The 12071-nt window shown below is 43.3% G+C and overlaps 1 protein-coding gene across 4 annotated transcripts in view; it reads left to right on the top strand.

The window, feature by feature from the left end:
• lhfpl2a (LHFPL tetraspan subfamily member 2a) overlaps window positions 1-12071 on the top strand; it is a 43646-nt gene that overhangs the window by 23703 nt on the left and 7872 nt on the right. For 3 of the 4 annotated variants that reach the window (XM_078270877.1, XM_078270874.1, XM_078270875.1), the window contains one exon: window positions 8358-9185. In XM_078270877.1, the coding sequence (XP_078127003.1) occupies window positions 8765-9185 (421 nt within the window). In that variant the 5' untranslated portion in view covers window positions 8358-8764. Of the gene's footprint in view, window positions 1-3552; window positions 3641-8357; window positions 9186-12071 lie in introns of those variants that run through there. The other variant, XM_078270876.1, reaches the window with a different exon arrangement.

Below are 12071 nucleotides of genomic sequence, written 5' to 3'. Positions count from 1 at the left end.
ATGGCAGAGAAGGATCTCCAACATCCATTTGTCACTCAGGATCTGCTTTCAGACTGCATATCTGATAGTTAAAATGCGAAGGGTATACTGTTTGCATCCATATGCCACCATCAGGTATGCTGTCAGATGCTCTCCCTGTCTAGACATTTGTTTTGCACTCTAGATAGTTTGACCAGTAAGCAGGTGAGCTGTCTTTATTGTCCTCAACTGGAAACTCCATAAGCTTCTCCTCAGAGCCAAATATTCCATCTGTCCGTCCGTCGTTTCCATCTCTTTCCACAGTGAACCCTGTGTAGCCTCTTCAGGGTGGCTGGCGTTGGAGTGACGTAACACTCGGGGAGATTGAAAACACGTGGAGATAAAAAACCTCATTCAGATATCTGAGGCACGCCTGAGAATCAAATGTCAGACACAAGCCAAAATCAAGCGTTAGGTTCCTGTAGTATGAAATCACTTCATTGCTGAGTCTGAATATCCTGGTCACACAAAACACTTCACTGTTTGCGTTGTTGCCATGCTCATAACTTTGTTTTACATTAAGAACAGTTTTTAAATTAAGGATATATTAAGAAGTTTAAAACCAAAGTAAGATTTGTTTTATTTTTCATGTTTAGGCCACTCCATGAAATACCTTCATGCACATCTTACCTAAATCGTCACTTGCATTTCATTTCTTCGACGTGTTATCTGACTGTAATCAGTTTTCACCCTTTGCTTTGCTTTGCTTTGCTTTGCTTTACACTTACCCACTTTCCTCAGATCTACAAGATACGAGTGATAAGTCTGACAAGGAAAGATGAATTACCAGCCAGACTCCACTGAGTGCTCTGTCAAATCTGTATGAATGATGATTTAACCTGGCATATGTAGGCTACATGTGCACATGTGCTAAGGATCTTTCTCCGCTGTCTCCTCTGATCCTCTGCTCTTTGATGTGAGGGCCTGCGCTGTGTCGGAGCTCCTTGAGGCTGCCAAGGGAAATCTCCCGGAGCATCTTCGTGCAGCACCACCGGCTTCCCATTAGCCTGTAAGACGATATGTGGTCAGCCTCTGTCTGATCTGTATCTGTATCTCCGAATCAACGACGTGATCTGTGAGAACGAGTTCTGCTCACAGTCAGGTTGGCTTCTGATACCGCTGAGAATATAAACAGGAAGTGCAGTTGAGATATTTTAGAAGCAACTGGCTGTCGCTAAATCTCTCCCTCGAACTGTGGTTGTCCAATTGTAGCTTAGCAACACAGCAGGTGTGTCATGCTTTGAATTTCTTCTGAAGGGTGGTGTCTTTTTGTCTTTTTTGTGATTGGATGAACCTGTCTATCACGCCCACCATTGTTGTTTTAAACGAACAGTCGCGGCCGTCATTCACACATCTAAACCACGCCCGTAGCTGGCAGTAGCTTCTCAGCGGAGGCTGATTGGTTGAACAGCTGGTTGTTTCGGACATGAATGCATCACTTGAAGCCTAGTCTTGCATTGCCAGACCCTCCTCCACAGCGCTGCGGAGGAGGGTCTGGTGAGTCCACAGCATTCGGGGATGGGAGAAAAACGTGCTCTGGTTTATTGGCATTTCTTTAAACCAATCGCACGGAGAAAAATAGCCTGGGGAAGGAACTTGTTTGGGTGGAAGGGGTACGTTCAAAAGTTGTTTTAGTCGTGCAACAGAAAACTCAGATTGGACAGATAGTCTAGCTAGCTGTCTGGATTTACCCTGCAGAGATCTGAGGAGCAGTTAACCATAGTCCTCAGAAATCCCCCGGAGTTTAAAATGCCAACACAAAGGAAGCGGAAGGTACCGGACATCCGGCCGAAATGAAAGACATCCGGCGGAATTCCCGGCAGCACCTGAACAATCCCGGAAGTGGAACTACGTGGATATAGACTACTTGAAGGCTGACAAGATGGATTTTTGTGTCATATGTCATCCTACGATTTCTGGTGTGATCTCGTGATATCGCCAGAAACCAGCTACCGTGCAATGTTAGTCTCTTTGAGAAGGGTATATCTGCAGTCTTGCAGGCTACATGACACGCTCACTTTACTTACTTTAGTTTAGTTTTGGTGCCTAAACCTAACCAAACTGCAACGACTGCAACTGTTTCGAGGGCGTGTCATGTAGTAGGTATGCACCCGCAGATAGACCTACTTGATCTTTTTTATAACATTTCAAAAACCAAGAAAGAGCAAAAGTGTAAGGATTGGAATAAACAGTGTGTTTGTTTATCTGCCCCTATGTAAGCTGCAAACCTAAGCATGCCCAGCTAAATAATTTTGAGTTCACAGTTAAACTGTAAATGTGCGCTGCGAGAACAGTACCTAAGGGGTGTGGGGCTTAGCCAACGGTCAGTTGTTGTTTTCCTGAGAAAAGGCATTTTTGGGATATTCTAGACATTTTAGTGTGGCTTTAAAAAGGCCCATTAACCTCTTCCCATCCAATTCACAACGACGGGGTGAGGATGAATCACCAGGATTTAGTGGAAATGGGTCAAAGGAGAGATTTAATTAGGTTTAGGATATATGCATCTGGGTTGAAAGGAAACTGTTACGGCTGAACTTCCATTCAAACTGATAAGAAAGGCTTCTTCCTCAGGCTTTCCACGCTGCCCTCAAGTGCTTCGGCCTATCGGTTTCTCTTCCTGTTTAAGTCTGCCCCTTTTTCCGTCCTCATATGGAACTCATTTGTCTCTCCTGTGTGAGGGAATACAACAGTCAGACGAACGCTGTAGCTGACTGCAGTGTTGGCTGATTCCATCCCAGTGCTTTTTGTAAGCAATCCTGAGACACTTTGCTCCCATCAGCCAGAAAGGTAATCCATTAGTCAGACAGTGAACCATCTGCTCTATCAGTTAGTGGGCATCCAGGCAGCTATCTAATCTTTTACATATTTATTAGTGACTGATGAAGGATGGAATAGGATGTGTGTGTGTTGTGGTTCATGTATTGGTTATTTGTGTGCATGTTTAACAGTACTTGAGTAAATGTACTTGGTTACTTTCCACCACTGCTTTAAACACAAAGTAACACTTAAACTGTACACTAGTTGGTAAGAACAATGCGAGGCATAAAGGTAAAGTAGTTCTGTAGCATGAAGTGCACTTTTGCTCTTTTAAGTACACTTATGTAAACCAACTTAAAGTATTAAACTAGTCCACTTGCAAGTATACCAACAGCATACTTATTCACAGGAGCATACTTAATGGTGTACTTGAGGTTAACATGTTTTTTGCAAAGGAAGTGAAAATCTAATTCTCATTTGGGCTGATAATAAGATGTTGGCCTTGGCTGATTGAAAGTGTGCAGAAAGCAATGAAAACAGAGCGAGAAGGTGAGAGAAACTGAGACCGGGAGAGAGAGAAAGAGGAGAGACCCTCTGCAGCTCCAGCTCCTGTTATTCTAACCCAGATTCAGTACTGAAATATGGCCACCATGTGGACTCTCTCAAGAAGTGTGGCTCCAGTGTCAGGCCCAGCCAATCAGAGGAGACGTGGCGGTCCAGAGAGGAGGGACGTGGGGAGGGTTCGGGAGTCAGGAGTCTGAGAGAAAGAGAGAGGCATTAAAAGTGTGTGAGCAGAGGAGAAGAGTCAGGGCAGAGAAGCCACATCTCCAGGAGAGCTGGACTATCCACAGACCAATGGAGACAGGTTGGTCTTATTTTTCTTAATTATCCCACACTAATTTCCTCCATTTAACCTACTGAGGGGTGAACACTTGAGTCACTCATTCATTTGAACTCAGCTGGGTTCCTGGCTGATGTCATAGGATGTAAATATTTGGTATATTATGTATATTATATTATGTAGGTCTGAATCACAAGCTCCAGGATGCTGAGCAGATGTGCAGCAGGTTAAGGAAAACCTGACTATGGACTCCTTTTGTTATTGTCTGCTATTATAAGTATTAGAGTCTGCAATTTTCCTTAAATAATAGACGTATTCTGTCCTGCTTACACAAGAGCTATGAAATAATACAAAATCAGATGGATGCCCAATGCAAGAAGAACTTCTACTATTGGTTTTGCTGTATTTGACATTTTACCATGTTATGGAACAAGAAAGTGAGAGTATTTCAGGGGTCCTCTGTGACCAATCATCTCCTGCATTCCCTTTCAGTAGCTGCAGGGGCTTCCCATTCAAACAGATCCTCGTAGATTATGAGTGCTCCCTTTGTTTTAAAATTGCTTTGCCGTTGGGTCCTATAAGACATGAGAGGTATGGGCTGGGCATGCAAGGGAATCCCCAAGAAATAGAAGCTGCATACTTCTGAGTTTGTCATTGGATTATATTTAACAGAATGAGATACTTAAAAGCTTATCTTCAGCATGTAGACCCTACATAAACTCTCCCTAAACCCCTCATCCAGCTCTAAACAAACACTCTCCATGGTGACGCGTCACTCTGGTCGTGGCATGTCCATAGATATGTAAATTGTTTCCGGTCGGTGGCAGCGTGAAAAGGCGTTTCCTGCTGTTTTGTTGCTGTGATAAGAGAAAGGCTGAGTGGACACTTTGAACAGGAGTTGTAGTAGCAGCAGCAGGGATGGCAGTGTTGGTTGATAAGTTGTTTGGTCCACCCCTTTGGTCAAGATTGTAATATCTCAAGAACCATGATCCCCGGAGGATGAGGCCTAATGACTTTGGCGATCCCATGACTTTCCTCCAGCACCACCACTAGGTCAACTATTGGATACATTGCCGTGAAATTCAGTACAAACATTCATGTCGCCCTCAGGGTGAATTGTAATAACTTTGGTGATTCCCTCACTTTTCACCAGACCCAATTTTCAAACTTTGAATACTTTAGTTTATGACCAAATACCTGCAGAAGTAATGGCATTCTACAGCACAATATATACAGTATGTGAGCGCCCACATTTTCACTTGCCATCATTCCTAATCATTTTAACCAACGGTAAATTTTTTTAACCATCTGCCTCCGGTCTGCCATTGGATAGTCTGAAGAGCTGCAATGCATTTTGGGGCGGTTGAGTATGTCCAGTACAGTAAGCTCATATCTCAAACTTCGAAATTCTTGCTAATGTAGCATACATCCTGGTATTTCTTTCCTACACAAAAACCACATATTATGCACTTGGAATGCACTACAGTACATAATTCAATTTTACACCATATTAGTATGAATATTATGTTAGTATGCCATTTTGAGCAGGCCCATAGTATTGTTTAATTTAGTGTGAATGTTAATGGTGTTCCGCCATAACCGATCAGGAATCTTTAACAGCCCATTGATCATTAGTTAATCCTAAATATCATTTTGAGCCTCTCCATTAGTTAAGGCTGCAGGGAAACTGATGTCCAACTGTGGAGAAGTTCCCTTCACTTGGGGGGAGCATGTTTTAGATGGCAGGGAGTCTTGTAAGTGTGTGCGTGCATGGGGATTAGGGTTGGGGGTCATTGGGGTGGTGGGTGCAGTCTGAAGCTTGTAAACTCTTCTGTGTATGTAAACCGAGCCTCAAATAATCCTGGGTCTCCTGCCTGGTTACTCAGGGAGTATAAAGGACATCATAAATCCACCTCGAGCCTCACATATTTGGAGTACCATGCTTCTGTCTATCTTGGGAAACTTCTGTTTGCGATAACAGCAAGCAGACTTCTGGGCTTATGTTGTGAAAAATACCAGGTACATTAATAGAACCAGATCTGTTTAGATCTACTAACCCACATTCAAAGGGGCAGCTTTAGACACATTTAGAACCACTAGTAGTTACTGTGTAACCAACAGGCACGTGATGCCAACCAAGAAAGGTCAAAGGTTAAGTGTCCAGGTCTTCAAAGCTCCGTATCTCTCCAGCTGGTTCGAATTGTTTTAGCTCCAAAGTGTTTTCCAACAATATTCCTGTCAGTGAGGAATTAGCCTTCGGAACTGGCCAGCAAATGTTTGACCCTAAACCTTCGGACTGCCGGTTGGTCTTAAATCCTAACGTCAAACATGAGTCTCGTCAAAGGACCTCTGGGACTCGAGCTTCAACGGTCTTTTTGTGCAAGGGGGTGGGAAGTTTTTCAAAAAGTTCAGCTCGTGAATGTGAGTCCGCATCTGTTCCTGCATCTGTTCATGGTGAGGCAATGAGAACGCTTGTGATTCATAAAATTAATTTTGGTCAAAATCCACAGAGGCGGCTGTCTGTGCCTGTTCTTATGACCTCATCTGCTTTACACAGTCCAAACATACTCAACGTTAGCACACACACACACACACACACACACACACACACACACACACACACACTGTACTGTAAGAAACCACAGAGCTGGGTCATTTTCTAGAAAAAAGGGTGGAAAAAAAGAACTGTTGTTGATATCTCTACAGGATGACAAAGATCAAAGTTTGTGTAATGCTCTTGCGCACTCACACACTAGCTGGGATGCGACCACAAGGGATGGCCATGGCCCGCAACCCTTGCTGTAAGGGCACACCGTGGGGGCCCAGTGATGGAAACCTCGCAGTGCGGGCGGCACACGTGTCAATAGCGGCCCCCAGATCCCTCTGCTGCTTTGCCAAACACTGGTTGGAGAATGACTAACAGACTCCCAGGAGGCAGGGGAGGAAAAAAACTCAAAGAAAAGAAACAACTGTCAGCTTTGGCCCAGAGCTGTATTAATAACATGAGCACAAAGGCCTGTATAAGGAAATCCAATGTCTGTGTTTTAAATGTATGTGCTCATATTTGTTCTCATAGATAAGATCTCAAACTTTACATAACTTAAATAGAAGTTTAAAAGATTAAAAAGACCTAATGGCTTAAGTCAGAGATGATGAAAAGGGTCTTTATTGTCTGTTTACTGGAATCCTCACCAGAGAAAGTATCTTTTTTTAATGCAATTGTGTTACCTGAGTCACTACATTTAAGAAAAACCTCATACAAGGTTTTTTAAAATGAGGCCCATAATTTGTATGTAATTATTGTATTAGTGAACTAGGCCAGTTAAGAATTCCGTCAGAGACATGTACGTCAAGGACTGGACCCTTCATAGCATATAGTTATACAATGAAAAAGGCCCGCCTCATTTAGGGGGCATTCAAGAAGATAACTAACCCCCCCTTTAAAAGGGCTAGTTTGACATTTTGGGAAACACACATTTGCTGAGAGTTAGCCTAGCTTAGTATAAAGACGGGGAGCAGGGAGAAACTAGCCTAGCTCTCTCCAAAGCTAAAAAATACTTAACATAAGTGTTGGCAGGAACATTTTTGAGAAAGCCAGGCTAGCTGCTAATGGCTAATGTTTTTTTCGATTCAGTTGCTCATATTAAATGATATGATGTGAATGTGGCATAACTCCTTAGCAAGAAAGCTATTGAGTATGTTTTTCCAAAATATTGAACAATTCGTTAGCATTTAGCTCAAAGCACCGCTGTGCCTAAGGACAGCCTCACAGAGCTGCTAGCATGGCTGTAGACTCATTAGTCTTGTTGCACTACATTTCCTAGGTATCACTTCTGAAAGAGGTTTGAGTTCCTTTAAGTGTCACTCTTTGTTTATGACTGTTTGGCCATGAAGGCTTCACTACTCATTCAAACTTGAACAAAGACTTTCTTGACACCAGTTGCAGGATTGCAGTCAGCACTAAACAGGAGCAAAGTTCACTTTTATAACAAAATGTAGCAAGAGATTCTGTTCTCTTGACAGATTTGTCTGTATTTGTGTTAGTTGTGTATGTCTTGGTGGAAGATGTGTCTTTTTTATGAACTGACACTGTTTGCAGCTTCCTCATTGTGCTGTAGTGTCACTGACTCAGCAGTGCTGCAGGCCAGGGTTGATGTCACTGAGGTTATCAGCGGCCCTGGGACAGCCGGACGGCCGTTGTGTTATCAACCGTTGGCTGACCCCGGGTCAGCTGTGTGGGCTGCTTGATGAGAGGCCTCCGGCTTGTTTTTCTCTCTGTCTGCTTCCGCTTCTCATCCCGCTGTTTCCACGTCTATTTTAACCCTCCCATCTCCACCTCCAAAACATGAATAGTTTTCCAGTTTTCATCTTTAGAATCTGAGTCATGAAGATCCACTGGGATTACAGAACCACGACAAGTGCCCTGATTACAAATCCTTGAACATAAACACACTGAAAACAGAAGAGGCCCACTTCAAATGAACATGTCTCCACACAACTCATTAACCCTCTCCTGAAGATCTACTCCAGAAGCCTCCCTTCCTCCTCTCTCTGCTCCTTCTCCACCACACGTTCCTCATTCTGCTTTTCCAAATATGATAGGGCAGAAACAGGACAGCTGCACTTCCTCAAATAATATATAAAAATACTCAGAGCTTTTTTTTTTATACATGCAATTACATTTTATACATGCAATTAAAGCACTCACTCTGTTGTCCTGTGTCTCTGTTTTATCTCTTAGGTGTGTCTGATGTGACGCCAGCGGGCTGGCTCAGGGAACACAACTTCAATACAATGTAGACACCAAAAACCAGACAGAATAAGAGCCTGAAGACCGAGTCGACCGAAGGAGGGCGAGTTCAAGGAGGAGGAAGAACAGCTGTGCCGAAACGACACCGGAAGAAGATAAGAAGTGAAAGGAGCAGAGAGAAAAAGAGGGAAGCAGCAGATTGTGAATCATTGACCAGAACCTTGTGTGTACAGCGTTGTCACCCACTCCTTCCTGAGAAGTGTTCACTTGCTCTCATATCTCCGCCGGAGAAGAATCCCAACCACCAGCTCTCAGTCTTTCGAGGGCCTCACGCTCTACCTGTCCACCTCTCAGCAGCGTTGAAATCTGAGCAGAGAGAGACTCCAGCCACCGTCAGCATGTGCCATGTCATTGTCACCTGCCGCTCCATGCTGTGGACTCTGCTGAGTATTGTGACCGCGTTCGGAGAGCTCATCGCCTTCATGAGCACTGACTGGCTGGTGGGATTCCCCCGCACACCCGATGCTGTCTTCGGCCCCCATGGGGCCACCACAGCCGGAGAGGCCTACAGGCCCACTTTAGGCATCTACGGCCGCTGTATAAAACTGCCCCACCTGAAGCGTGGAATACTGTGCGGACCGTACGCGATACACTTTGGGGAGATTGCCAGCGGGTTCTGGCAGGCAACTTCTATCTTCCTGGCGGCAGGGATCCTGCTGCTGTGTGCCGTGGCGTTCATCTCGGTCTTCACCATGTGCTTCCAGAGCATCATGAAGAAGAGCATCTTCAACGTGTGTGGACTGCTGCAAGGGATCGCAGGTGAGATGTGCACATGACACATATTTTAATTATTTGGTGCATACCACCGGTCATAACAATGATTACTGCCTGCCATAGACTTACAAACCAGTTAAAGTCTCCCTGTAGAACTTCTTTTTTGTTACATTAGAGATCAATGTAGCTCTTCTTCAGGTACAGAGGTATTAAACAAACTCAGGTTTGTGTCATTGAACAAATAGTCTTAAGTTTGTCGGATGGTCAAATTGCTTCAACTCCTGCCTTTCCAATGTTTGACAATTTCTGTAACTTTCCATACCGTCAATTTCAACATCCTCACTCACTTTACGTCATGATTGAAAGGGTGGGTTAAGGTGAGATGGTTGGTAGAGTTTGCACGTCTCTCTCTAGTTTTTACTTCTTTACACTAGGGCTGTCAATCGATTACAAAAATTAATCTAATTAATTACATACTCTGTGATTAATTAATCTAAATGAATCACATACATAATTTTTGCCCGGTGCCTTAACCGATACTTTTTAAGAAAGTAAAAAAAAAAAAAAAAAAAAAGAAGGGTACAGTCGGCAACATTAAAGAACGGCTTGTTTATTGTTAGGCCATATGGTCAAAATTAAATGACTTAATAATAATGTAATAACTATAACAATAACTTATTTCACTAGTAAATTGCTGTTGAATGAGAAAAACAACCACCAGATGGGAAAAGGGCCTTTAACAACAACTTTGAATGCACCACGAGGCTGTAGGTCTGTCTTGGTCGAACAACACATTGTACAAACTAGTAATTTTCTAACATAACCTACTTTAGTCCCACTTGTGGGTGTGGCTACAATCACCGTGTCAATACAGACCTCCAAGCAAGACGCAAACATATTTCAAAACTATTTTGCAAAGTACCTTACTCCATGATATACTTCATAATTCCCTATGTACACCTAGACGAGAAAGATGTGCATGTGTTTTTGCACACTGACTGTACTGATCTAAAAAGAACTGAAGGATCTTAAAGCTAACCTTTAATTGTTTCTCTTCATTCCTGTGGCATCCACCGTTCATCAAGGTACATGCAAAGTTCTAGTTTCAGCTGAACACAGTCATTACGGGCACCACAACTCCCACCGCTAGAACTATGTGTTTGATTCTTGTGGAGCCTCTGTGAACTTTTATCCCAAGCGGTCAGAAGTTTGAAACACATGGTGGCTTGTTTCCACCCTCAGAGCAACTGTCACCCAAATGTTTACTTTCTACCAGTCAGCTGGAGCTTTTCTGAATCTTGATTGGCCTAAAAAAACGAATTGAACACGCATGCGTATCTCTTATTTGTGTTTGAAGGGTGTGTATCCAATGGTTGTGTGTCTGAGGCCAAAGCTCGGGCCACTTTGACTCAGCATGGTGAGTTATGGAAGGGAGGAGGCCATGAGATCATGTTATCTGAACCTCCTCTTTCTTTCACAGACTGTAGCTCTCAGCTCTGTGGTGATTATGGCTGTCCTCCCCCACAGTTGTTTATTTGGTGCAGGCCCAAACAGAAAGAGGTGGGTGTGTGGTGAAGGACATGCCAAGCAGTAAACCTCTGCGCAAGGCCTGCTGACCTGAGAGCACCCTTAAATCCATAGTGAATCATGAATGGCTACTGGAAGGCTCGCTTGACTCCATAAGCCTTTAACAGCTCAATGTGAAAGGACACAATGGATGTCATTTCCTTTATTTTGTGACATTTTCTTCACATATCTGACATATTCACATATTCCGCCAGATGTCCCTTATTTTCGGCCAGATGTCCCACACCTTTCGCTTCCTTTGTGTTGACATTTTATACTCTGGGGGATTTATGAGGACTATGGTTAACTGCTCCTCAGATCTCAGCAGGGTAAATCCAGACAGCTAGCTAGACTATCTGTCCAATCAGTTTTCTCTTGAACGAATAAATTAACTTTTGAACATACACGTTCCACCAAAACAAGTTCCTTCCCGAGGCTATTTTGCAGAGGCACCCTTGCTCCGTCTGGCGCTTAGCACCGCCCATGACGATTGTGATTGTGATGTGAAAGAAATGCCAATAAACCAGAGCACATTTTTCTCCCATCCCAGAATGCTGTGTGGACTAGCCAGACCCTCCTCCGCAGCGCTGTGGAGGAAGGTCTGGCAATGCAAGACTACCTTAAAGGCAATATTGGATTTTTCTGTTTTTCCAAAGGATCGCTAAATATGCTACTTTGGGTTTAGCTTCTGAGCTATGAAGAGGCAGGGTAGTGTGACATGAAAGCATTGTATTTAGCTAGACATGGAGAAACTATGTGAACGTACAGCAGAGAGTGATTCATGCTGCAGGAGTGTTTTTTTACTTGCTGTGACTCTGGGTTTATTTTGGGATCCATTGTAACTGTGTGAATCCAAACAGAGTAGCTCTTTGTTTCAAGCAATCCTTAACTTCAGAGCCACCTTCCAAGCCTACAAGCGATAAATAATTAATACTCAGCAGATTTTTGGTGGAGTATCCCTCTAAGTACAAGTTTGACCATTTGCTAAGCCACCCCATGCTACATCTGTCAAGCTTCCCATTCTGTGGTAACCGTGGCAGATTTCCCGCTAGAAAAAAAAAAATACACTGTATAATCCATAACTTTTGTTCTTGTGTTTTTGGTTTAAAAATCTAATCTTAACTGAGTACTGAGTGTAGTTCTCACTGGAGAGAAATCCCAATGTTATTAGAAGCATTTAGCAAACAGTCAATTGTCAAGTTTTTAGAAATGGTCATAGCCACACCAATACGCCAACCAAAAACTGTGTTACATAACCTGTAAATCTCTCTGTTTATATTTACCATCTATATATAAGCACTGGGAGTTTGGCTAAAGTAATGAAAGTGTGGAAATGCAGCGCTGAGTCTCCTCATTGTGGAGAGG

Source organism: Sander vitreus, chromosome 16, assembly GCF_031162955.1.
Source record: "Sander vitreus isolate 19-12246 chromosome 16, sanVit1, whole genome shotgun sequence".
In the NCBI taxonomy this organism is placed as follows: Eukaryota; Metazoa; Chordata; class Actinopteri; order Perciformes; family Percidae; genus Sander; species Sander vitreus.
This window is presented reverse-complemented; position numbering and strand designations above follow the sequence as displayed.